Genomic DNA, 27,741 nt, shown 5'->3' with positions numbered 1-27,741 from the left:
TGCTCTCCTTCCAGAATGGTGGCAGATACAATTAATAAGCCCTGGATAAAAGTCCACAAGTGAGTCTTCTTTCTCAGTGCTTATTTAATTTGACTGTTGAAGGTCAATCTCCGAACCCTAAGCCTGCCCCACTTCCCAGACTATTGGAAGACTCCTTTGACTAAGTAAGCACCTGTGGGGGTTAGATTAGGCAACCTTTAATAGTCCCTTTTTATTATCAAGATGCAATGACTGTCTTTAAAAAGATGGGGGAGGTGATATGTGAGAGAGGTTTCTGTGTGAGAAGAGGCTAATGGAAAACAATAAATTGCATGACACTCATAATTTGTCTGCCACAATGAGGTCTATGAATAGCCTCATAAAGCATTCTGTAACAGAGAAGGATCTTTCTCTCCCTTTATTGTTTCTCAGGGTCATTAATAAAAGAGCCCATTATTGATAATCTGACCACACACCATTATGTTAACTAGTCAATGTAAATAAAAAGTTCTCAAACATATTTAAAATATTTGCATATCAAGCATTCAAGTTATCAGTATTGAGGCCAAATAGCCCATGTGAAGGATCATCTACCATTTGTTCTTTGGAGACCTACTAATCAGACTCACAGCCAAATATACTGCTTTTCTATCTAGACTCTGATCAATTTGCCTTACTTTCTTTGTATCATCTCTGTTTTGTTTCTCTTGTGTGCATTTGTTTTTCAGTAAGCAATGGCCTCGGTTTTGCTTCTCTTTTGGATGGACACCACCTCATAGGGCCTGAATGTCCAACTGTTTTCCAGGAGCAGAAAGAAGACTCTGTATTTGTCTGTTTCAGTGGCAGTCTGGTGGTAGGAAAATTATTGAATGAGCCACGGTGTCAGCACATCATCAGGTGAATGGGACCAGTCTCTCTTATTCCAAAATACCAGAAATTAAGCACTTGGAAAGGAGATTTGAACAAGATGACCCATTTGCAAGCTGGACTCAGTCCAGAGACTATAGAGAAAGCTCGCCTGGAACTGAATGAAAATCCGGATGTTTTACACCAGGATATTCAGCAAGTCAGGGACATGATCATCACCAGGCCTGACATTGGATTTTTACGTACAGATGACGCCTTTATCCTGAGATTTCTCCGAGCCAGGAAGTTTCACCAAGCGGATGCCTTTAGACTCCTGGCCCAGTACTTTCAGTACCGCCAACTAAATCTGGACATGTTCAAAAACTTCAAGGCAGATGATCCTGGCATTAAGAGGGCTCTGATTGATGGGTTCCCTGGAGTGTTGGAAAACCGTGACCACTATGGAAGGAAGATTCTTCTGCTGTTTGCTGCCAATTGGGATCAGAGTAGGTAAATGTAGATAGTGTCTTTACTTAGTTTTTCTTTTCCACAACATTTTCACTGCATGTACGGGGTTATATGACTTCATAAGTAAAGGGCTTTCATTTTTAAAAATATATTCCACACACACACATAGAAAATTTTAAGGCCACAGGAACGCTGTTATCAAAAGGCAAGTTCAGATTTCCAGTGGTGTTTTGAACAATAGAATCATAGCATTGGAGTTGTAAGAGACTTTATAAGTCATTATAATTTTTATTAAAGTGGGTCATTTATTTTAATAAAACTGAAAGTGATCTTCTGAAAGACCTATATATTATCTTTAGCGTTTTCATTTTTAACAGCAACAGTGTCAAAAATGGATTCAGTGGATGGTCTTAAGTCAAGTGTTTTTAAAACATAAAGTCATTTTCTGGATCCTTTCCATAACTTTGATATCTGCTATCTGTCCTGATTGCTAGATCTTTGTATCCAAATACACCAGATATAATTCCAAAAAGTCCTATAAAGAACCCTGAACTCTCCATGCCCCAGACTGAAAGAAAGCATGATCTTCTTCTCTAAACCTGCTCTTCCAGTCTTTCAAGCCAGAAATTCTTTTTTTTTTTTTCAATGAAATTTGTCTTTATAGGAAGAATTCAAAACTAAATTGACAAAGGCAAATGACAATAAAGGGAATAAATGGGCCACAAATATGCCACACCATATTGCCTTATGTCCTATACATGTTGACTAGTGGGGGTGGGTCAAGAACATAGCCTTCTTTAAGCAACCTGGTTCCTTAGACAGGTTTAATGTTTCTCTCTCTTTTTTTTTTTTTATTATTGTAAACAAATGGGATACATGTTGTTTCTCTGTTTGTACATGGCGTAAAGGCATACCATTTGTGTAATCATAAATTTACATAGGGTAATGTTGTTTGATTCATCAAGCCAGAAATTCTTGACTGACCTTTGCTTTGGTCTTCATATTCAGCTAATTTCCAAGTCCTACCCCTTTCTTTTTAAAAACCTCTCAAGTCTCTTTACTTCTCTTTGTTCCCATCACTATTGCCTTAGTTTAGCTTCTCATCTTTTCTCACTTACCTTACTGCAACACTCTGCTCAGTGACATCCTGCCTCTGGTTTCTTCTGAGCCTTTCTAGTTTGCACTGTAGCCAGGATAATCCTTCCAAAATTCTGTAATGTCACTGCCCTGATTAAAGTTCTTCAATGACCTTCAAAGCTTTCAAAGTAAATTAATTCCCTTTATAATCCACATTCTACATCTCCTGCTCTGTGTCACCTTCTGTCCTTCTGTTCTCTGGTTCAAATGGTTGGAAATATAAGCTTTGCCTTGAACAGTTGTGATTTTAGCATATCTCCAACCCTTTGGAGTTATTCTACCACATACCTAAAGGAGAGAGCAACCATCCCCATCCCAACTCCACCTTCCTGGACTCAGTCTACCTGTTAATTCATACCCTTCCTTATATTCTTCAGGAAAGTAATTTTCATTTACTCCACTTCAACCCTATTTTAGTTAGGTACCTTTTGCTCATATTTCTGTTAAAGTATTCACAACAGGAGTATAAGAATCACTGTTTTCATAGATAATAATTTTGAACACTTATCACACATTCTGCTAAGCAAATGCTTACATTGCAATATATTGTTCATATTGAAAATTCTTATAATGCAAATACATGTATGTGTTTGTATATATGTCTATAATTTAATCCACCCAAGACTTGACATGACAGGTATTATTACGCTTCCTCTATTCTATGACACAGACCTTGAGAACTCATTTAATGTCATGTAGTTAGTGAAATACAGAGTGAGACTGAGCCCTGGTCTGACTCAAGAACCACTTGCCTTAACCCAGCCTCATTGTAAATGAGTTTACCTTGTGCATTCCTACCCACTCTTCCTGAGACTGCAAGTTCTTAAGGGCAGGAGACTATGTCCTTTGCATGTTTACTTGATTAGCATATGGTACAATGTTCAATGAATGTTGAATGAGAAAAAAATGAATGACTCCATCTCTAAAATATAAACTGTGACTTGAGCTTTCACAGGAATATCTTCCTTAAATTTTTTATGTTTTGGGGGAAGACATAGGTTTAACTTTAAAAAAATACATCAAGGCACCTTTTCAATACCATTAAAATAAATTTCTAGGGTGCTTCTTCACTGCTTCACATCACTCTTCCTCTTCCTCTTAAAAATAATAGTACTGTAAGATTGGGGTAGCGCCATCTAACCCTGGAAAGGCATTTGAATGATTTAACACTATCTGTCTAGAGTTTGGTCAGTTCTGTACTTGGACCAATAATAAAGATATGGAATAACATCATACTATAATATGTTGTATCATAATTAATAATTAATTAACATAATTAATGATGTATCATAATTAACATAATTTCATTACTTTTTTTTCAATGATGAGAAAGATTTTTGGGTTTTTATATTTATCCACCTGTATCATTCAATCATCAAATATTTGGTGAACACAGACTTGTGCCAGGGCTTATATAAGGACAATGACAAGAAGACATGGTCTCTGTCAACGAAGACAGAGCATTGTATAGCTCACTGTCTAGCAATGGTGTAAACATAAGAACATGTAGCCCTTGTCTACCACAGGGCAGCTTCTTCTGAGACCCACAAACTGAGACACACAAAGCACCAACACAGGATATCAGTGTTAAACTAGAGGGAGCAGTTGTCCTCCCAAGAATGGTATATTAACATTTTGGATTTTGGAACAGGAACATTTTGATGATTCTGGAGAATAATCATGCTGACATCATTCATGCTAAGTGTTGTTAGTGTTCTAGAACTTCCATCTGCTAAGACAGATGATGCAGAGAATACCAGTCGTGGTGATGGACTTATGAAGAAATGAACCATAGTAAGATATTCTATTTTGTATTAGAATTTGGTCTGTATATATCCCAAAATGTGTTGTAAAGAAGTAAGAAGTAACAGATCTCTGAGAAAATAATCCAAATGTTTTGATTATGATAACCTTGAATGAGTTACTTTATTTCTCTGTTCCTTGGTTTTCTCACATGTAAAATAAGAAGCTTGAACTATGTAATCCCTGAGAAACCTCCAACCCTAATGGCTCATGAATGTGAAGCTCATTCAGTTTCATCTGATAGAGGGGAAGGGATTTAAAAATTCACTTTCTAGGTTCTTAATTCACTAGCCTTTTTGAAGTAATTTCTCTTTCCCTCATTCTCCCCCATCTCTCCCTCTCACTGTCTTTTTCCTCTCCCCCACCCACATATCAAATATTTGTTCTAAACCATTTGCTTTTAACAAGGTAATAATGATATGGCTATCGCATTGATAGTCAAAGAGTATTGGAGGTAAGCAAGCTTCATTTTGAATCTGGATATTATCCTGTCACTTACTGGTCATCTGACCTTGGACCGACAACCTTTCTGAGACTTGGTTTCCTTTTCTGTAAAGTAGGAATGATAATAATGTCTATATGTGGTTGGGAGAATTAAATGAAATAATGCATTGAAATCCATAGTTTGGCACACAGTAAGTACTCAGTAAGTATTAGCTTCTAGCATGATCACTAATATTTAAAAATACTCCACTACAAAAGTAGTAGAGTACAGATGGCAAATAAATTAGAACCCAAGGCAAGAGTACAATACTGAAAATGGGAATGGGGTGGGGTGCTGTGTGCCCACACGCTCATCCTGAGCACCTGCTCTCTCCCAAATGAGTTTCCTGTCACACAGACCCAGTCCAATGCAGCTCAAAAGGCCTGGAGAAGTAAGCACAGCTTTGCAAAGTCCCTGCATCACCATCATTGGGGGCCTCAAATAAGCAGGAACAAAATGTCTCATGTGAAAGCTTTACTAAGATTAAAATGATGATTAATATTATTAACATGGTACTAATCTCTTTCATGTAGACACAGACACATGAACAGAGTGCAGAACTGTGAGGGATGGGAACTTATTCTCCAAAGCTGTCTGCAGGGTTCTGGCTATTGAGGTTAGCTGTAATAACTGAGGCACAGACAGCCCTTGGGCTACTTGAGTACAACTGGCCTTGTCCAGAAATTGGGCTTCAGCAGAAAACTGTCTGGCTTCTGTACTTTCTGAGTCTACTGGGATGAACTGAAAAGAGACAGATGAAATGAACATGGCCCTCTGAGAGTCAGCAATTTACTTTCTAGCTCACCAGCGTGACATGGAGTGGGGACCTAAGAAGATACTATTGCTCAATGAGTCCTTCGATCTTTCTTACCTAGACTCATATCAGTATTGGCAAGAATTCACAATTTGCCCCTGTAAGATCCAATCAAAAATAAATCCATACCTTGCTTCTTTCTGAGCTATAGGTGTGCCCCTGATCATATGGCTTGGTTTGCCACAAATGCCCTGGTACTGCAGAAGGAAATGTGATCATAGGTTTATTTTTTTCTGAATTTCAGAAAAAGAGTTAAATTTGGTCAAGTTTTTTTTTTTTCTTTTTAACTTTTTAGAGTCTCAATTTATCAAATGAAAAAGGATAAGATATCAGGCCTATTGGGCTATTGCAAGGATTAACTCCAATTGCCCTACTTGGTAGTGTCCAAGAAGCAGAATAGAATGTGATTAAGTGCACAAAATCCGAAGCCAGATGGCCATCTTTAAATCCCAGCTGTCTGCTACCAGTCACATGCCAGAGCATGTTGCTCAAATCCTCATTATCCTCAGTTTTTCACCTATAAAGTGGGGGTGGCAAGGATCATAGATTAGCACTACTTGATGCTCAATAAATAGTTAATAGTAGCTGCTTCTTAAGAAAATTAATAAATAAAATCAGGCAAATATCTAGGATACTGGGTCAGTCACAATATATACGTCCTAAATTTGATGTCATTACCAAATTTCTTCCACATGAAAAACAATTTTAAAAATACCAGTGGGACCTCAAGCTACTTTGCTCCAAAGTCTTCTACAATAGTTCAGTTGTGGCTGGGAGGCTACCTAGTAGTGCCCCCAGTTATTGTTCATTATGTCTTCAAGTTATAAGAAAAGCATTTGGGGAGATCCAGATAGTGAAAGACCCACAATACACTACAATACTATTGATTAATGCTATGTGTAGATCAGCTGGGTCCTCAAGTACTTAGAGAAAAACAATTGGAGATGCATTACAAGTTATAATATGTAGAGTTAACATTGAACATTCTTTTGTCAGTATGTTGTTTATTTCTCATAATTAAATACTCAGAAATCAGCAAGTAAGTTGAAAACTAGTTTAAAAATTGGTTCAACTTAAAAGGAGGAAAATTTTATTTTGGCATATGGTCTTGAGGTTTAGTACATGATTGGCTGGCTCCATTAATTTTAGGCCGGTGATGACACAGAACATCATGGTGACAGGAGTGTGTGGGGGAGGAGGCTGCTCACCTCATGGTGGCCAGAAAACAAAAGAAAGCATGACAGAGGAGAGGACTGAGAACAAGATATAACCCTTAAGTATATGCCCCAAGTGACGTACTTCCTTCAAATAGGACTTACTTCCTGAAGTTTCCATCATCTCCCTATAGCCCATTAAGTTGTGAATCCATAATGGATTAATCTACTGATGATGTCAAAGTCCTCATTATCCAATTGCCTCCCAAACACCTCCACCTCTGAACACTACCATATTGGTGACAAAGTCTTCAACATATTTCAATATTAGGGACATTTCAGATCTGAACCATAATGATGAATCACTTTAAGGAGGAGTTAAAGTAGGGTGTTTTACTAGAGAGAAAAAGGAGTCTGATGAACAAATTGATTACTACTTCCTGTCTATAAGAAGGCAAAGGATCCAGTAGGCTTTGTCTCCCTAGAATATAAACAAAGCATAGAAGATTCTGATTGAAGATTAGGAAAGTATGAGCCAAGATCTGAGACCTAGGACTGGGGTAAGGCTGAGTGAATAGGGAGAAATTTAAAGTCATCCCCAAACTCAGTAACTTACTCAAAATGCATAATATCCTAATGAAATATTTTAGAGACTCAAAATTAATGTAAAGGTTTCTAATAAATAAAATATCAAATAGTTCAAGAAAGTAGCATAAATATTTCTGATTGTTTTCCTTTTTGCCCCAGTCTCCAAACTGGTTCAGGATTGGTTCACAAACCAATCGGATTTCTCAAGAAAAGAGCCTTAAGTTGCTTCCTGTCAATTATATTACAGTACATAATACTGCACATGCATATACAATACCACTGCATCATGCCTTTATGGCTCCCAAGCATTTCCAGGCATTTTTTTTTTTAACTTGATGCTCAGAATGATTTGGGAGATTCAGTGTCACTGAGTTACTGATGACAAAAGAGAGGGTAGGGAGGAGATAGTGCTTTCATAGTCAAGGAGCAATATGACTCATCAATGGAAAAACTCAGACTCAGGGCTTCTGATTCCAAGTTCATTTCAAAGACATCTGGAGGTAATTGCTCAGCCTCAGAGTGGTTAAATATTTCAATACTCATGGAGCATCTGCAAGGCTGAAGATAGATTTCTTAGGTGGAGGATGAGGGTACATGAGTGCAATGAGGTGCCCAGGAGAATATCTGAGGTCTGGGTGGAGCAAATCTCAAAAGTAGCATCATTGGTATGAAGAGCTGCTGATTCTTAATGTGTATGACTGTGTCCAGGGCTGTGGAATGTTTAGCATCCCTTCCTGGCATTGCAACAACCAGAAAGACTTCCATATTTCCAAAGCACATGGGAGAGATGGAGTTCACTTTGAGACCTATTCCCCACAAGCAGGGTGGGCTGTCTGGAACCATCCTTCTATTAGCATCAGTAAAATTATTCTTCATTAGGTGCTTTATGCCAATTTTCATATACAGTCATCCCTCTGAGGATTGATTCCAGGACTTCCTGCAAATGCTAAAACCTACAGATGCAGTTCCCTTATGTAAAATGGCATATGTACAATATCCCTTTTACTTTAAATCATCTATTTCTTATAATACTTAGTATAAAGTGAGTGCAGTGTAAATAGTTGTTTAAAGTATAATGAAATATAATGACAAGATAAAAAGTCTGTATATGTTCAGTTTAGATGTAATTTTTCTGAATATTTTCAATACCTGGTTGGTTGAATCTGTGGATGCAGAACTTGTAGATATGAAGGGCCACTGTACATATTTTCTACCATAGTCCTTCAGGGATCTATGTTATGTACATAGGTAAGCCCAACAGAGATGGGACTCTTCCCTGGTCTGTTTGAATATAAAGAAATATGCTTTCCCACTAAATCCATCAATGATCTCATTCCTACCCAAAACTTTTGAGTTTCAAAAGTCTCTGGCAATCAAAATATGAAACATTAGTGTTAGCTAGTAGCAAAGAAGCCATAGGGTTTCAAGGTTTTCACCACGTACTCTGCTCAACTGCCTCTCAGCCAAGAGGCACAGGATGACTCAGTGTAAACCATAAAGTCATTCCATGTACACCTTATGAGGTTCAGACAGTGATGACTACTTTACAAGTTTGTGCACCGGAGTTTGAGCTCATTTGGGAGGCTGAGTATTGAGGACCTGTCCAGTCTCCAATATGAATACAAAGAAAGAAAATGGACAGAGACTTCTTGGTTCAGTTTGAGCAAATAGGAAATTAGGGTGCTACCTATAGACAAGACTTGATGTTCTTTAGTGGAATAAAACTGGGTCTCATTTTTTCCTTCACACACTCGATAGTAAACACCTGAATGGCTACAGTAGTCTGGCCTTGTGTGGTTCCTAAAGGTCCTGAGGCTATGTTCCTGTTGAGCTTGGGTCTCAGAAGGGCATCTCCCAGCATCTCCTGTATCAGGCCATCTAATGACGGGAGGACAAATGTTATTAGGATGCTTGACCTTCTCCTTCACAGTTGTGAAAGCAAGGACACTATCATATTTATAATGTGGAAAATCACCTGCATTCTGTGCTCCTAGGGATGGGCGGTTTTCCACTCACTGCTGTTTCTGGGAAGGTGTTCAGCCCTTCCTTGTCCTTTTATGCTTTGCAGTAATTTATCTGATGGATTTGCTGGAGATAGGAGCTCCTTCAGATATCACTGGTCATTGCTGACCTGTGACAACCTCTAAAGGGCTGAGGTGGCAAAAGCCCCCACAGCTCTGTGGGAGTGATAATTTGGCCGTGGGAGATGAGCTTCAAGCAGCTCGCTCTTCTGATTAAAACCCTGAGGCGGTAGGTGGGATATAACTCTTCAAACTATAAATAAGCTAGCTGATTGAGGCTCTCTTTTAGCTTTTACAAGAGCATTAAGGAGCTTTTTACAAGTAGCAGGGGTTCGGTGTCCCATTCAGTTTGATTGTCCTCAGTGATAAGAACTTGTGGTATGAAAAGGAACAGATTTCTCAGTAGCCGTGTGTCCATGCCGAATATTGATGAGGAAAGAAAAGAGGAGGTAAGTGAGGGAACTGTTAGACTTCTTACCAGGGCCGCAGGGAAGCCTGCTCCTCAAATTCCAAAACCTATTAAGGGAGATCCAGCAAAATGTTCTTCTATTAAAAACACTGCCAGAATCTCTCTGGTAGTGATCAGTTTTTCCAATTGTTATGAGTTTGGGAATGAGCGAAATAAGCTGGAAGGAAGGAGAGTTATCACAGCCACAAAACAAAACAACATTGAAAGCTTATTAAGTACTTACCATATGTTAGGCAGTAATGCTCTTAGGCAGGCACTACAATATCCATATTTTGCACATAATGGAATTGAGGTCAGAAAGTCTAGGTAATCTTTCCAAGGTCACACAGGAGATGAATGGCTAATATAGGCACAATCTCATACCTAACTTCTTAATCAAAATGCCATACTGCACAACTCATATAGGAATTCATTTGCCAAATTTGGGGGCCTTTAATCAGACATTCAGGAGAGCACTCAGTGAGGAATTAGTGAGAAATCAGTGAGCGAGCAGCAGCAGACACTTGAACTCTCAAAGGACTTGAAAAGGACCTCATAACTCAAACGGAGAATCCCGTTGCCACATTCCATGTTTTCCAATGTCATGGAAGCCTGGAACATCAAAGATTGAAACTCATCCAGTCTCTGCTCTAATTATTTGACAATAATAACAGTGATAACAATGACAAAAACAACTTCGATTTTTAAAATCCCAGCCTAGCAAGGGAAACTGGATATTGCTTGGAATGTGTTACCAAAAGTGACCCTAATCTGAGCCTACCTGTTGTCTTCGTATACCTGTTAATTGCATGAAAATGAGTGTTCATCTACAGACTTTTAGCTAGCAAAACCCCAGCTCTGCAGCTTAGTACCCCTGTGACTGTGGCAAAATGCAGACTCTGTGCTGAGTTTCCTGTGTGTGTGGTGGGGCCATGAAGATGAAATGAGATAGCAGGTAGGAAGGGGTTTTGCACTCAAAGGCTTTCCTCAATAGTTAAGGTGCTTTTCCCACTTTGACCTAAGCCAGACTCTAAAATGCCTAGAATATGAATTCCCAGTCAGTGGAAGGATCTAGTAAAGGAGAATAAATATTATGTGCTTCTAAAAAGCTGTTTACTAATGAAAGAATGAAGTTATAATGTGCTTAGATGACTGCTTCCCTGGATGTTTACCTGGCTTGTCATGTGTGAAGGTCAAAAAATTCTTTGGATATTTCTTTTAAATTCCTTCTCCCTCACAAAACATTTCTTATTGACCTTCCATCACTTGCATGCTAATTCCACTTAGTCCAGGGCTCAGCTGCTTTCTATCCACTGTCCACATCCCCTTGTGATTGAACTCAGGCCCTGTGAGCCATCTCTCCTAGAGAGTGAGTGGAAGAGAGAGCCACGAGGTCTATGCTGGAAGATAACAGGGCAATTCAAGACTCTACCTGACTGGGTGGCTGTGGATGTCACATGACTCCACAACACTGCTGCACAGGTTAGTGCATCCGCATCTGAGGCGACCTTAAGGACTATAAGAACAAACGTTTATTGACTACATTTCCTTCTAGACCAGCTGCTTCTCCCCAATTCTATTGTAAACCCAGGCATTTAAAAAAAAATTTCTCTCCTTACCTTGTAGATTAGAGAGAGAGCGAGAGAGAGAGAGAAAGAGAGAAATAGAGAAATTCTACTCCGATGGCCAGACATCTAAGAGCCTAAGAATTACTTTTTCCTTCTCCAGGAAAGTCCTGACTAAGGCAGTCAGAGCCGAGCTTGCTTGAAATTACTCCACTTAACACTGTGCTGCAATCTGGGGGCATGACAAGCATTTGCTCTTTAAAAGGCAGTGTTAGTAAAAGAGGGTCCACAAAAAGGGCACTTTTAATCAGAGTTTGCCTGCATGCTGTGTTCACTGGGAGATATTCTAATGAGCAGACTTCTGAATGGCTGCATTGCAAGTCTTATTCCTATATTAAAGCGCTTCAGGGCTATTAATTGCTTTCCCTAATTTTCAGAAAACTCAGAAAGCATCTTCTGACTCCTTTAAAAGGAGGATGCTATAGAACTGAGAAGGAAGCCCCCGAGCACAGACTTCAATACTCGGTCCCTAAGCCCTGAGCCTCATCTTTATAACCATCCACCAGCTCTCCTGCCCTTTAAATATGGTTCCCAGATAATCACTCCTGAACGGTGATATACAGAACCTTAAACAGCTGCTGGAAGTGATTAACTGCCTGTGCTTCGCCGAGGTTGTAAATCAAGCACAGAAGTCATTTATTGTGACTGTACTATAAAGCAGTTGAAGTTATTGCTACTATACTGCAAAATGTAACATCAGACAGGAAAATAAAGAGAGGGTAAATTTTGTTGTGAAGCTTTTAGCGTGATGTGTTGTTTTTCCTTTGCACATTCTCATTCTGCTCCACACTATTTTCCTCCTCTCTTAACCTCTGTTTCTTTCCTGTCTCCATAGTCCCTGCCCAATGTCTCTCGATGTAATTTCAAATGTGGCACTTCTAGTATCATTCCTGGTCACAGTGTTAATATTAATAATGTTCCTCGGCATGGAGCATCTCCCTGTTTCCTATTGTTTTATTTAATACAACAATATATGAAAGAGATATTATTATCATTTTAAATAGAGAGTATTTAATTTAGACCTGTCACAAGGTCGGTTAGTGCTTTGATCCTCAGGATTTCTCTGTCTCCTCCTGATGGATGAGGTTCACTATTGGGGAATTCATCACCTTAACTTTGATTGCTCAAAGTTTGTTGCAGAATTCTTGCTCAGCAGTCCTTAAGATCCCCTAATAAAGTTAGTCCAGTCTCTCACCATACATTTTGCTATATAGAACCTTAATAATTTTGGCTTCATTTTCCTTATCTAAAGGACATCTATTTATTTATTTATTTATTTTTGTGGTGCTGGGAATTGAACCCCCAGCCTTGTGCTTGCAAGGCAAGCACTTTACCGATTGAGCTATCTCCCCAGCCCTAAAGGACATCTTTCTTCCACTTGAGTTCAGAGTCTCCCTCATCTGCCCCTTCTCCCTCTTCATCTCAGCTCTTCCCCACCTTTGCTGTGTAGTTCTTCTTACCCTGGCTTCATTCTTGTCATGAGGTTAGCATGGGCCCTACAGGAGACTGATAAGAGGTATCTAAGCCATCTGGGAAGCTGAGACTTCAGAGAAATCTTCTTGGAGGGGGTTATCCAATTAGAAGGAAAAAGAAGAGTGAGCAAGGAAGGGGATGGCATGTGAGGGAGGCTTTTGAGACAAAAGGATATAGGAAGCAATGATCCTGGGGGAGAGAGATGCCATGTTGGAAAACCTCAGTTGGTTCCACTGAGCATGGAAAATAAGGGCTCACATGGTGAGAGATGAAGCTGAGGAGGTAGGCTGAGGCCAGGAAGGAAGGAATTTGGGTTTTATGCTAAGGGCCATCAAGTCTTTCAAATCTCATATCCACACTAAGAAGCTTTGCCACGCCCCAGGCAGCATTGATCTCTCTTTTGTCCTTCCCTGAATGCCTGATACGGTAATCTTCTTTACAGAGTACTCTCTCACATACCAGGGAAACTCTAAGAGGCAGGACTGTGTGTCTTTTCCTTCATAGTATATGTGGGTACAGTGTAGAGCTCAGGGTTGGCTGACTTGTGGAGGAGAAGTGTGGAACAATGGAAAGTTCACATGAGGGAAGTTCTTTCTAGACTCTTCCTAGTAACAATATTCCCATCAATATGATGGGCATTGTGTGCAACTGAACTTAAGAATGAAAGAGGAAGAGACAAGGATACTTATGGCCCATGATTCTCTGCAGGACTAGATGGTTGTAGAAGTGACTTCAGCAACAAAAGATGGGTTGATAGCAAGGATCCTGGAGAGGCTTATCCACTGTGTGACTCGGGCTCTGGGCACCAGTTTCCTCATCTAACAATAAGGATGTGGAAGGAGATGACTTCACTTGTATTCTCTGAACTCTTAAATTCTATGTTCTGTATGATTGATTCACTTTGGATCAGACCGAGTTAAGAAGAGGCTTCTTGTTGTAGGAATTGCCATTGTTTAGGGTGCAGAGCTCCAGGAAAGAAGCCTGCTTCTGTGCCTTGTTCTTTGGGAACGACTTTCTATTTCTACTCAAGGCCCCATCACTCTGACAGGTTTGTGTAGATTCTGGTGATAGCACATCTCCTCATGAGTTTCTGAGGGGTTAATCCATCACAAGACATCGCATGCATGCTGATTGGCATATCATCACACTACAGGTAGAGTGTTGCAACTTGATACTTGATCTGTGGCATCTCTCCAAATAATACTGCAATGCTTCATTTACCTTGTATCTCTGTATTCCAAAGTTATCAATTCCCAAATAGTTGAGTGCTGCTTTTTAAGGTCCAGTTTTAAAATTTTTATTCAGTTCTAGTTAAAACAAACAAATCAACAGAATGTCTTCCTTAACCTTATTACATACAATTCAATATTTTCTTCTTAAAAGTGCTGACCATGATAAATAAATGTCATTGTGCTCTGGGCTGTGAAATAATGACGATTCTTGGAGTATGGAGGGCTTTGTCCCTCTGCCACATGGCCCATATTGCCATGCTTTTAGAGTCATCTAATATATATATTTTAAGTTACTTTTTTCACCTCTTTGCTGTCAATTCAAGTTGCTGCTAATGTATCTGCTTGAAAACTCTTTTTTTCTAAGTTTTTGGGAAGACAGAAAACTAAGCTCATTGAATTATATGCCTTGACTGAGGACCTATAGGGAATCCCAAGAAATAAAGTAAATGAACTGTAGCAGTGCATGAATTTTATAACATCTCATCTGTTTGATCAGAAATATAGTTCTGCTTAATGCACCAGCAGGCAAGGCATGAAACATCTTCCACTGCAGCATCTATTTGTAACTGCACAAAACTGAAAACTTGGGCACATTTCCCTTCCAGATTTCTCCAACCATGGATTCATGTTCTTCACCCCCCTCCCGACTCCTGTATCTATCTTCTCTTTAAGATTCTTCCCAGTCTAACAGAAAGTGACCTACGTCTTCTTTTAAACTTGAACTAAAACTCATTTTTACCAAAGTGGTGACTATCCTTTTTTTTTTTTCATTTATTTGTTTTCCTTATTAAATACAAGGCTGTCTCTCAACAAGAATATATTAGTGGAAGAAAAACAAAGTATATCTTATTTTTTCTGATTACTTTTTATTACCTTTTCTGTATCTGCCTTTCTCATCTACCCTAAGGTGTGTGTGTGTGTGTATGTGTGTGTGTGTGTGTGTGCGTGTGTGTGTGTGTTTATGTGGTGATGGGACTGAACCCGGGGCCTGTGCATGCTAGGCAAGTGCTCCTCCACTGAGCTGTACCCCTGGCCCAACACATACCTAAGTTCCCTAATGGGAATTAACAGCTTTGTCACTGACTCCTTCCCTTTGGTACCCTCATCCAAGTTACCACACGCTTCTCTCTTTCAGAGTGGTCATCATGACCTATTACTGTGGCTCCACCACTGTGGCCACAAGTTTTATATTTATAGATTTAAATTTCTACTGATTTGATTCCTTCAGTACCCAGACACCCTCAGGCAGGGTCAGGAACAGGGACCTTGGTGAGGACCGCCAGCACAAAGATGCCTGGAGAGGGGAGAGAAACATGCCCCATGCTGCCTCCCCTGGTCTCTCCAGTGTTCTAGGTAGTGGAAGCTAATGGATAAGTGAACCACCCTAACCCAGGTCATTCTTTACCAGAGGCCACCCATCTTTGGTCTATAATTGACTACTGGGAATAAGTAAATCTCTTGAAATCGTAGACACTTGCACAGAGGGGAAGATATCAGTTGCTACCTGATTCCTAGCAGATTCACAAACAAAAGAAATTGAAGAACCAACACATTAGTATTATTATCCTTCTATTTGTTAGCCCAAGAGTATAATTCCACAGTGTACTAGGGAAGCAAATAACCTATTAGAGTAGTAGTAGTACAGAATTGTTGCCCAATTGATTGATTTCTATGTCCTAAATATGAAATGCTGGGTGATTATAAGGATAAGCATTCTCATGGTGGAGAATCACAAAATTAGAGCAAGTTCCAGGACATTAACAATTGTCCTTAGTCCTGTCATTTAGATGAAACCTCTGTTTTCATTGAGAATTCAAGTTATGTTTTACTTATACACACGCACACAACAGAACTGATACTGAATAGCTTAGTTAGGTTGTTTTCCAGAAATGTTCCAACCTCGATTCCCGTCAGCAGTCTGCGTGTGCCATCTCTCTTTGTCTCCCAACTCAATGCATTATTATGCATGCTCTGACCTTAATCATTTCCAGCCTTTCTGTGCTATTTTACTTAGATGTGGTTTTTAAAAGTGACAACTGTTATGGATGGTGTTATTGTTAAAATGCTTTTCCCTTTGCTATTTATGCAGTGGGTTTTTGTTGTTGTTATTCATTTTTACTGTGTACATTTATTTTTATTTAATATTTTTCTGGCAATGATTTAAGAGATAAGCTTTATGCTTTCAATGTTAGTGGTTGCTAATTTAGAAGTTTTTTTTTTCCAAAGACAATCCTAGATTTGTATTAAATTAGCTCTTACAGTAAATAATAGATTAGTAATTTGAAAAAAGCATCTGTCTTTGTCTATTCAAGCTGCTCTAACAAAATACCATAGTCTAGGGGACTTATAAGCAACAGAAATTTAGTTCTCAAAGTTCTAGAATCTCAGAAGTACAAGATCCTGCCACCACTCTGGTGAGGATCCCCTTCTTGGTTCACAGATGGTATCTTCTTGTTGTTTCCTCACCTGGTAGTGGAAAGAACAAGACCCCTCATTTTTCTTTTTAAGAGTAATAATCCCTATAAAGCCCTATTGATCTAATCACCTCCCATCTCCTAATACCATCACCTTCAGGGTTAGGATTTCAACACATTAATTTGGCAGAGGGACAAAACCACCATCTCTTGCAGAAGATGAGAAATGTAACACTTTAATACATTACAGTACTCCACCACTCATCTTACCTTTTCTTTGTTTACACTGGGGTTATGGATGCTGTAATTTTTTTCTGTTATCTTAAAACTAAAAGCAATCATTTCAATCACTTAAAAATGTCTTTTGGAAATCAATTTTATAACCAATTACAACACATTTCAAACATTTAAACTCATCTCTGTATGTGACTTGTTTCTTTTTTGCTCAATGCCTGTTTATCTACCAAGATTTCCCCATTCTGGACTGGTTTTGATATTATTCTCATTGTCCTGGCCTAGCTTTTCCGATAGCTTATTCAGGAAAACTGTAGCAGAGTAGAATTCTGTGCAGCTGAGTGGCCAAAGAACTGCTCTTTTTTACCCCGTGCTGGATGACCTGACTGGGATATATTCTTGGGCTTTGTCCCAAGAGCTGTGTGGTGATTTGCTGGCTGGCCTTCCAGGACCATGACTGCTGAGAAGTCTGATTGTGTTGTGAATTTTTTTCTGGGTGACCTGATTATTCTTCTGGATGCCTATCAGATTCTCTCCTTCTGCTTCTTCTTCCTCCTCTTCCTTTCAGATTCAGAAAAATTCCTTCTGCCTGTGTTTAGGAGTGCTTTTTAGCCTGACATTTTATTTTCTTGGAACATAATGTACACTAAATGTTCTAACTCTAACTTCTTTGTGTCAGGAGATATTTCCCAAATTGCTGCAGTTGATTACTCTCTTATTTCTTATTCAGCAATTGTGTGGACTTTTACAATTTCTCACACCAGAGTGACCCTCTCTCTCAGTTTAAGTTCCAAGGATGCAGTATTTTTGGATTGTTTTTTAAAAGAACAAATGAGAAATTTTCATTTTACTTTCAATTATCTTCTTTTGCTTACTACAACAACTCTACTTTAGAAAGGAAAAATGCCTGATCCTTTTCCTCCTCTTCAAGTGGGCTTTGAGTCATCTTCTCACTGAGGCCCAATTTGACCGTCTGATTTAACATTGCAATTCGTCCTCTTCCCTTGTACTCGAGGTTTCCTCGGTTCTATTTTGTTCTTTTTCCATTCTCTTGTCTCTTTCTAAAATACTGTATATTTTATTTGTTCGTTAATCTCTCTTTTACTGCTGTCCTTCTTTTACTCCCATTCCAACCCCACTAGCATATAAACTCCTGGGAGAATAGGAATCTTTGTATATTCTGCTCCCTTATATGTCCCATGCACCCAAAACTGCCCCTGGCAGATACTAGGAGCTCATTAAATATATGTTGGGTAAATTATTACATTCTTCAGTGTGCCTAAATATTCAGTGACTTATTCTGCTCATGTTTATACAAGCAGATGTGTTCTCTGATATTTGTACACAGGTGTGCAGAATGAAAATATAATAGGTCTCATTGGAGAAACAGGTCTCTTTGGAGAATGATGTGGCTCCTCCGCAAGCTGTTTTAAGTTCTCATACACATGAGGAAGGGAAACTGCACAGTGACTGTAAATTGGAGTCATCATTCCAAGAATTCTCATCCTGAAGTGAAGGATGATGGAATGCTTAGTAATAGGAGTATTGTCTCTCTGCTGAACAGCTTTGTCTGTGTGCTTGACATGAATGTCCAGGACCAAGTTTGCAAAAGTACCTGTGATGGTCTCTAAGAGCCCACTAGCCTACCCAAAGAGAATTTGACCTTCCTTATCTTATCAAAAATGAAGACAAGGAAGCTTATTATTAACTAAAATACAAAGATAGGGAAGCTCTTATTTACTTCTGGAACAGAGGAATGCTATCAGCCATAATGGTTCTTCCTATCTTTTCTCAGTCCACTCTTGTTCTATGTGACAATAGTACCCTCTCACCTCAAAAAATCAATAAGGGGAATGAATGACTGCTGTGGTCAGACTGTGATATGTCCCCCCCATGGTTTCAAAGGCTGAAAGCTTGGTCCCTAGTGTGGTGGTGTTGAGGGATGATAAAGAGGTAGGCCCTGTTGAAAGGCAATTAGATCCTGGGGCACCACCTACATGATTGGATTAATCTGGTCTCACAAAATGGATTGCATCTCATGGAAGTGAATTAGCTCTTCTGGGAGTAGATTGTTATAAAGAGAGACTGCCCCATTGTTTAGTCTCTAATGCATGCAGCCATTTCCCTTTCTGCTTCTCTAACATATTATGATACAGGCCAGGACACCCTTGCCAAGATGCCGGAACCATGCTGTTTAGATCTTATAAGCCGCCAGAATTGTGAGCCAAACATCTTTACTTGTCAAGTATCCAGTCTCAGTTATTTTGTTATAGCAACACAAAATGGACTAAGACAGTGACCCTCTTCTCCAAGAAAGCTCTACCTTTACTGCTTGTTCTTCTTTTAAGTAAAACACACTTAATATTCATTTAAATTTTTTTCTTCACTATAGATATTCACAAGTCTTTCCAAACAAAATTGAGTCTCACTTTGACCCACCCTCTTTTAGAGCTGCATTCCTTATGATAGTTTGCACAATATCCTTTAAACATATTGAGTGTGCATGTTTTCTCTTTCCCAATTCTGTTTAAGTACTTAAAGAACAAGAACTGTCTCAGCTGTCCATTGATGCATAATAGACCACTGCAAAACTTACTCTCTTTAAAAATGTATTATGTTTTTATAATTCTGGAGGTTGGCTGTATGATTCTGCCCTGGTTTTATCTGATGTATTTAGTTGGGAACTCATGTGGGTATATTTAGTTGGGAACAGAGGGAGCAACATTTGAGTACTGGGCTTAGCTGGAATAGGTGAATGGGTAGGTGTTTGTTTCATCTCAGGTTTCTTCAGTAGTCGGTGTTCTCAGGGAAGTTCTCCAAGAGGGCAAAGGTAAAGACTACAAGACCTTTTTGAGGTCAAGGTTTATATACTGTCACTCCTATCCTTTCTACTGTTCAAAGCAAGTCACAAGGCCAATCCAAGTTAAAAGGCAATGCATATCTTGATGGGAGAAAAGGCAAGGTGTCTATGGAAAAGAGCATGTGGGTTGGGAAGAATTGTTGAGGTTCTGATTATTTCAAAGATCCATTCTCTGGCTAAAATAATTTGCATTTCTCTCTTACAGGTGTGTATATATACATATACATACATACATATATATATGTGTATGTATATATACATATTTACTCCCAGACTCCTAAAAATCTGACTTCAATTTTTAGTGTCAAGATCAAAGGCTGTGAGCTCATGATTTCCACTCTATCCAGAAGTGGACATGGCTTCTCTGATGTAGTATCTTGGGAAAAACAACTATTTATCTTAAGATTTGTGGACTAAAATGCCAAGTTATCTTCCTGCACCCAACATTCCATGAAATGGATAACTGTGATAGGTGCTCCTGACCAAAGCAGGAAGCACATGGCAACTCCTAGTTCACAAGAGTCCTAGAATCCAGGCGGGTTATGTTGTCAATTCCCCCTATGTTATTGAATACACATTTCTTGCTTCTTCTTTGAAGTAGTTTCTTGGTGTCTTATTCTCCTTGACATTTGGCTCTGGGCTCTAGGCTGTATCTTCTGAGACATCTTTTCTTCTTCTTAAGAAATGAACTATGTACACACACACACACACACACACACACACACTCACTTGGAATAACTATGTGAGAATATGGATGTGTGAATTAACTTTATTTCAGTAATCATTGTGTAATGTATACATACATCTAATCATCTCTTTATATACCTTTCATATATACAATCTTATTGGTCCCTCGTAACTCAAAGAAGTAACTTTTATTTGCAACTGAGTAGTATGCACAAGACTATAGCTACTGCCTACAGAACATTGGGACCCAGAGGTCTTTCTTCATTTTGAATTGTCTTGTCTGTTTTAGTCCAGTGGGTAATATTTTTATCAATAAAACTCTCCTAAAAATGTTGTGCATTTCCTATGAACCTTCTCAGGGTTCATGCTGTGCTCTGTATGCCACATCTGTTCTCTTTTGAAATATACCTCTCTGTACAGTAGGTGTGTAGCTGTTGTGTGGCAATGTCTTGAGAGTCTTAGATGTTCCAGGTCTAGCTGAAAGTGCCTACCAGGCACCATGTGAAGTATTTCAGAGGTTGTAGCAAAGGTCTGAGAGTCACAACCTTTTTTGGATCTCCATGTTGAAGCCATGTTGTACCGATAAGAGTTTGTTAGCAAGACAGATTGAGAATATGAAGAACTTAATTTTCCAACCCAAGAAATCCTGGGCCTTTTACCTTTCTTTAAATTATGCTCACAAACTGAACTTTTCTTTCTTTAGTTCATCTCACTTGACATGATTTATCATACACAGCAAAAAGTGCCAATTGACACTGTCAACTTACTGCCAGATCCACAAGCTCATTAGGTACATTTTCTATGTTCAACAGTACCTCAAAAAATAGTCTTGCAAATGTTCCATCACTCCATAAATGGATTGCCTGTCTCCAGCTTTTAATAGCAATTTCCTCACTGCTTTTCCAGCCCTTACTCACAGTCTTTTCACTGCCTTTCAGCCTACTCATGCAACCCACAACTAAAACCAGTGCCACCTGTTCTTTGTTGTTGTTGTTGTTATGACAGGACCCCACTTCCAGACCCAGGTTTGGGTCTGTCATTGTTTTGGGCATAGTAAATATATCTAAATGCAATAGTTTAAATTAATAGTAATTTGTTATTTCCAATAATCCTGTGACTTGACTGGGTGATTCTTTGCTGATTTTTTCCCTGGTTTTCCTTATGTGATTGCACTCAGGTGTAGCCAGCTGCAACAACTGGAGAACTGGTCCTCTATTTCTGTACAGTCTTTGATCTTGGTTTTCTATAGGGTATGAAGACCATAAGTTTCCAAGAAAGGAAGAGTGAAAGTTGCAAGATTTCTTGAGGGCTATTGAAAGAAAAATGTGATGCAAAAGAGCAACGTAGAAACCAGGCAAGGAGATTCACGCATAGGAAGTTTTATTTTCCAGGATCTGACAAAGACCATCACTTAGGAAAAGTGAGAGAGGCAGGAAAAACTTAAGTCTGGGGTATTTTATGGGGCGTAAGGTCGCATGAGCTCATATGAACTGCTTGCATAAGAATGTAGGATGGGCTGATGGGACAAGTAAGGGGATGTTCCAGTGGGGTGGTTAATGAGAGGTGGGAAGGGGGCGGTTACATTTTAACTCTTTTTTTTCTCTGTAAGTACTTCTCTAGGGTGGGAAAGTAACTTATGGTAAGAATTTAAAATGGCTGCATAGATGCTAAGTCTTGGACCTAATAGCTATACTCACCTGTCCATTCCAACACATTCTGTTTGTCGAAACAAGTCACATGGCCAGGCTGGTTTGAAGGTATATGAAAAGACACTTCACTTTGTGGAGGGTGAGGAGTGCAGCATAGTTACATTCCAGAGGGGGACATCACCTGAGATGGGAAGAATTTGTAGACATTAAGAGATGCAGCACAGAATCCAGGTCCTTTTAGTTTTTATATTCCTTATGTTACAAAACACAAGTGCTATACTATATGCTTGTTGTAGTGAAGGAGGAAGAAGAATTGAGATCACTACTTCTGAATCTGATACTCCCTTTAAAATAGACATGGCATTTAGAAAGTCTCAAAAGCATTTTATTCGATAAATTAAGGGGATTTCACTGCACATAATAAACATGGCCAGAAAGATGCTGATTTTATCTTTTAATACTTGAAAACCCTATAAACATGATTCAGTTCCGTTAAAGATTTTTGATTTAGCCACTCTCATGAATATGATATTCAGGCTATCACTGAGAGTGAGCTGAAGTAGATCTTTTAGACTAGAAGCAAGAAATACTCACATATATGAACATACCTGGACATATATCTGAGTGTAAAGAAAACCTTTCAGAAATGTAGAGAGAATTCAAAATAAGCCCTCGAAGGAATAGGGTCAATTTTTTCTTTTTTGCAAAAAAAGAAAAAGGAAAGAAAAAAAAAAAAAACGTGTCATACATATTGAAGTAAATTTTATCTTGAAAAAATCCAAGCAATTTGAGATAAGTTCAGTGCTAAGCATAAGCATATATAGATATTGGCATGATGCTTTTGTTGTCATGGTAATGTTTTATTGTTTGACATTTAGAAACTCGCTTAGCATTTGTATATTAATGGATAAAATAGAAAACAGATTATTTCTAATCACTTTTAGTAGTCTTATTTGCAGATAAATATTTTTCCTTTCAAATAGGCACTTTAAAAAGGGGAAGACTATGTATTTTGCACTTTCCTATAGCGAGTTCAGAGTATCACATTTTGTTGACCCTTAATATTTATTGAATTAAGTCAAATGAAGCTTTCAACTCTATAAAATGAAAGTTTCAGCTTTTCGGTGTGGTTTTATTCCTGTGTGCATATTGGAAATAAATCCTTTTGAGATACTTTTGAAGGCATTTTTCCCCTCCTCCTTTAAAGGGGTGTCACAATATAGTAGAACCAACAAACCTATGCCCAAGTAATCTTATGTCAAAATTAGATTCAGTGACTTCCCAATACCATCAGCATTTAGAATCACTTAAAATAATGCTATTAATTTCTCCTTCATTAATTAATAAACTTTGTTGTGGCCTTCCCTGACTTGATTAATCTATGTGAATTCAATAATATACACCATGTACCCTGTGCTGTGACACCCAGTAAGAAAAGGACCAAGTCCCTACTCCCTAGATATGTGTAGTTGGACTAAAGAAAACACTTCCATTAAAAAGAATAATCTTGGTTGTCATGTCTTGTGTGCCTGTTTTTTTACCAAGTGCATTTTATATGTTGTTCTCCATGTGTCCATGAACATAGTTAGGCAATTTTTTGTGCCAGATTTTCAGGTAGGGAAATAAGCTTTAGGGAGTTTTAAAACTTGACAGAGAGCATAGCTACACTAAGTGGTGGAAGCAGAAATTCCAATTCAAATTCAATGTCAAAGGTTGCACTCTTCTTGCTTGCTCATCTACGGAATAACTTGAACAGGGACACATGACACAAAATCCTGAAAGAACAAAGTAAGAATGTAGGACTCCAGTCAAGGATGCAGAGGAGAAAGAAATTATGGTTGATTTTCCTAATGGGACATGTATGTGTCTTCAGTGGAGGCTGAGCTTGAGTTGGAAAGTGAAGATGGATGGGGGACTGAATTAGCAGGATTCACATGGACAGTTTAGACCTCTGTGATGGTGGGTGGGCTGTCCTCACCCTGCAGCATGTCTCGCCTGCCATTCCCACCCACTTTGCCCTGGCCAGTCTTTTATCACCTACTTCAATACAGTCACAGAATGGTCTTCTCTTCCTCTTTTCAAGGCACCACTTAAGTGCATTACTCCCTTGCTTTCATAAAACCTTTTCCAGACTGCAAATTCACTGATGCTTCCAAAGGTCTCCAGCATGTGCATTTGTTTCTAGTCTATCTTAGATGATTTCTATGTGTTTCTCATTTGTGTTTTTATTTTTTTCCACTTAAGTTGGTTGTCTCCTGGAAGCAAAGATTTCACCTTTTGTTATTAACTTCCCTTCCTCCTCCTCTTTCACTCTATTTGCTCTGGACATTTGATAAATGTTACTGATGGACTAACTTGGAGGGATGTTGTGAGGAATAAATTAAGACAATAAAATTAATGAATGACAACCCATGAGGTCTTTGCCAAATGATATTCTGTGTCTAAAATAGAGTTTTCATTATTGTATCTGCAAGTTCTATTTCTGCTTTCTTTTAGTTTTTGTTTTACTTAAATTTTTACTTAATTTTTTTCTTTTTCTCCCTTTTAACATTTCTATATTTTATCTTTGTTTCTTTTTATTTTTTTGGTATTTCCTTCTAATTGTTCTTTTAAGTTATCAACATAATAATGTAAATCACTTTGAAAGTTAAGTCATAATAGTATTTTGACACAAGACAGCGTCTCTGCACCTCTCCCCATCTCTATCTCTAATTCCTTTCTCAAAGTCATACAATTTCAACCATCTTAACTATCTTCTATATATTTTGAACTAAATAGGGATATGCTATTTACTGATTATTTTAGTAACTATTTAGTAATATTGCTAAATTTATTATACACCAATTTCCTTTTGTCCCAGCCTTTCTAGATAATTAAATCACAGTTTAGGGCTAAATCAATATTTAGTGCCAATATTATTATGACTATGTGAATATTATTAATAGCTATGTCCTAGTAGAAAACCGATTATATTTGAAAAGAAAATTTAAAGTAAAACACTCTGATGATAGTCTCTTTCTATGCAACTTTTTGTCTTCTGTTCAGTTAGTAGTTGTTTTCATAAGAATTTATTTATGTTTTGTGCATCCAGTACCGCTCACTGATTCAGGCAACAGGGGCCCTTGTCCTTGGTCACAAGCTTTAGATTCTAACATTTAGAGGGCTCCCTCTGAACTTCCCTCACCCTGACCCTCCCCTATGAGTTACATAGAAGTTACAGGGAGAGAGAAATGCCTACCTGGAGCCTGTGCCACCTGCCCTTCTCAATGTTGTTTTTGAGACCCAGGGCCACATGGTTCTTTGCCCAGCAGGTTCCAAGCCTTCTTGTAGTTCCTCCCTCCTTGGAAAGGCAAATGGTGCTGCTCTGTGTATATCCAAGGCTAATGCAATGTCTGTAGGTTTGTGCAAGACCCCTTTTGGCAAGAAAGGAGCCAGGGGTCAGTGCATTAGAGCAGGCTTCAGGCCTCAGAACCTCAGCACATGATGGGACTCAATCCCCTCTCAGTTCCTTCAAACACATCAGCTAATACATCATTTTGTTTTGTTAGAGAAATATCCCCTTTCAGTTGTCCACATCTGCCAGCCCTGCTACCCTGCTGTAATCCATCACTGCTCTTCTCTGTCCTTTCTGGAATCCCTTTTGCTTCTCCACTGTGTTTTCTCCACTATTGCCTAGATCCCATGTCTTCTTTCTGGGTGTAAGAGAAGGCACAGAAATTAAATTACAGACTGGGAAATATTTGGTCATATACTCACACTAAGCTTGGTATCAAATTTGCAGGTTGGAAGTCGATTTCTTTCAACATTTTAAAGATATTGCTTCATTGTTAAACTTCTAATATTCTCGTTAAGTTCAATGATATGTAAATCCTTGATCCTTTGCATGAGATCTATTCCTTCTCTCCTGAAGCCTCTCCCAGGAAACATTCCCTGGTGTTCTATAATTTCATATTGCTTTCTTTGGTTTTGGTCTTTTTTATTTACTCAGCTGAGAACTGTATGAGCCCATTTAATCTGAAAAACCAGGATCCTTTATCTAATTTATCATTTGTTAAAATCTCTACTTCATTTTCTCTCGTCTTTACTTTTTTGAAGTTCTGATACTTGAACGTTGGATTTTTTAGAATTATATCTAAGAGTTAAAAAAAGTCTTTCTTCCATTTTTTCTTTCTTTTTTTGCATGTGCGTGTGTGTGTGTGTGTGCATGTGTGTAGGGGGGGAGAGAGAGAGAGAGAGAGAGAGAGAGAGAGAGAGAGACTTTGTTCTGTTTTGGAGACTTCCCCAACATGATAGCCCTTTCCTTCTTCCTTTTTACATGTGACTTTATACCTTTTCCTTTTCCTTCTTTGGTTGTAGTTAATAATGTCTTACCTCCTCTTTTCCTCACAGATGTAATATCTTATCTCTCTTAGGATATTAATTCTAATTTCCCTTGCTGACTTTTCTCATTTCCTCCAAAATTATTATTATGTCTTTCTATAGGCTTGTTTTTTCTCTTGTTGGAATGTTTCCTCATAGTCACTGACCCATGGCTGGAAAATCATACCTCTGAGTGGGAAGAACGCAAACCTATTTGAAAATTCTGCATGCATTAGAAGTTCTGTGAACTTGATGAGTTCAAAGTGCCATGATAGGAAGGCAAGCTAGCCTTTCTTTAGAGTACCCTCAAATGTCAGTGTCTTTAGATCTTTTTCCCTGAGCAAATGAGCATTCCCAGAGATACATCCTCTCAGTATCCTGTTTGGGAAAAGTTTGGCTGCAACATTCTGGGAGCTGAATAGGGAAAGAGGGTCAGTGGGTTTTCAGCTCAGGATATATAGGCTTCGGCAGAACCCCATTTGGTTCCTTGATCCTGACTTTAGCTGGCCTTGGTTGAAACCTATATCTTTCAACCCTACAGACATTAAAGTGTCCTTCTGCTGAATGGACATCTGGATATTGAGTTACGCTTTTAAACACTTCCATGGAGTCCCCTGTCAGCAACCTGTCCCCATCTTCAGAAAGGACTGTATCTTCTGAGCATCTCCAGGACTTTGTGGTGCCCACTGACTGCCTGTTGCTGGCTTCCTTTCTCTGGTCTATTGTGGCAGTGACCTTGTCCATCTGCTTGACAGCTTCCAAAATTCTGCCATCATCTCTGCAGATGTTCCCTCTTTTTTCCTCCCTAGGTCTATACTCTTTAAAATCTTCCTTTACTCTTATGCAAATGGAATTTTAGCTAAAAAGGAAATACAAGTTCAATCCTCCCTGTTTAACTGGAAGACTTACAAACATTTATTTAGTTTTGTTCAGATTTTTTTTTTATTTTCCTGTTAGTCTATTACTGAGAATGTGAATTAACATTTAAAATATGTGTATCAGTTGTTCTTAAGCCCATCAAAGTTTTAGAGTTTATTTGTTCTTATATGTAATTACCGATTATGCTTTTATTACATTGCTTAGGAAGTGAACAATATATAAAAATATCCTTTGACTCAGGGTAAGAATGGATAAAAATATGAGGAAACTGGAAAGCTTAATAAAGGTTTTACATAACCAGTGACAAATAGGCAGACCATAATAAGAAGTAAAAATAATTAGAAAACCCCTTTAAAAATCAAAGCTCAGTCATCTAATTGTAACACTTGATAAGTTCTTATGAAGATCTCAAAGATAACAGAGGATGTAATAAATATGAGAATAACTGTAGCCTGGAGGAAGAGTAAGATAGAAAAAATTGGAATTTTTATTAATTAGAAATATTGAGCTTCAAAACTAACAAAAGCAAACACAGTTTAAAATTTTTACCAAGTGCATACTGTGTGAGAATAAACATATTGTCAAAT

General features: G+C 38.5%; 1 protein-coding gene across 1 annotated transcript in view; it reads left to right on the top strand.

Annotated features, from left to right (window-relative positions):
• Clvs1 (clavesin 1) overlaps positions 1-27,741 on the top strand; it is a 220,092-nt gene that overhangs the window by 11,296 nt on the left and 181,055 nt on the right. The window contains exon 2 of the mRNA XM_047553881.1: positions 708-1,335. Coding sequence (XP_047409837.1) covers positions 881-1,335 — 455 coding nt within the window. The 5' untranslated portion in view covers positions 708-880. The remainder of the gene's footprint in view (positions 1-707; positions 1,336-27,741) is intronic.

Source organism: Sciurus carolinensis, chromosome 1 (assembly GCF_902686445.1).
Source record: "Sciurus carolinensis chromosome 1, mSciCar1.2, whole genome shotgun sequence".
In the NCBI taxonomy this organism is placed as follows: domain Eukaryota; kingdom Metazoa; phylum Chordata; class Mammalia; order Rodentia; family Sciuridae; genus Sciurus; species Sciurus carolinensis.
Note: the sequence above shows the minus strand (reverse complement) of the source record. Positions and strands in the feature narration are given on the sequence as shown.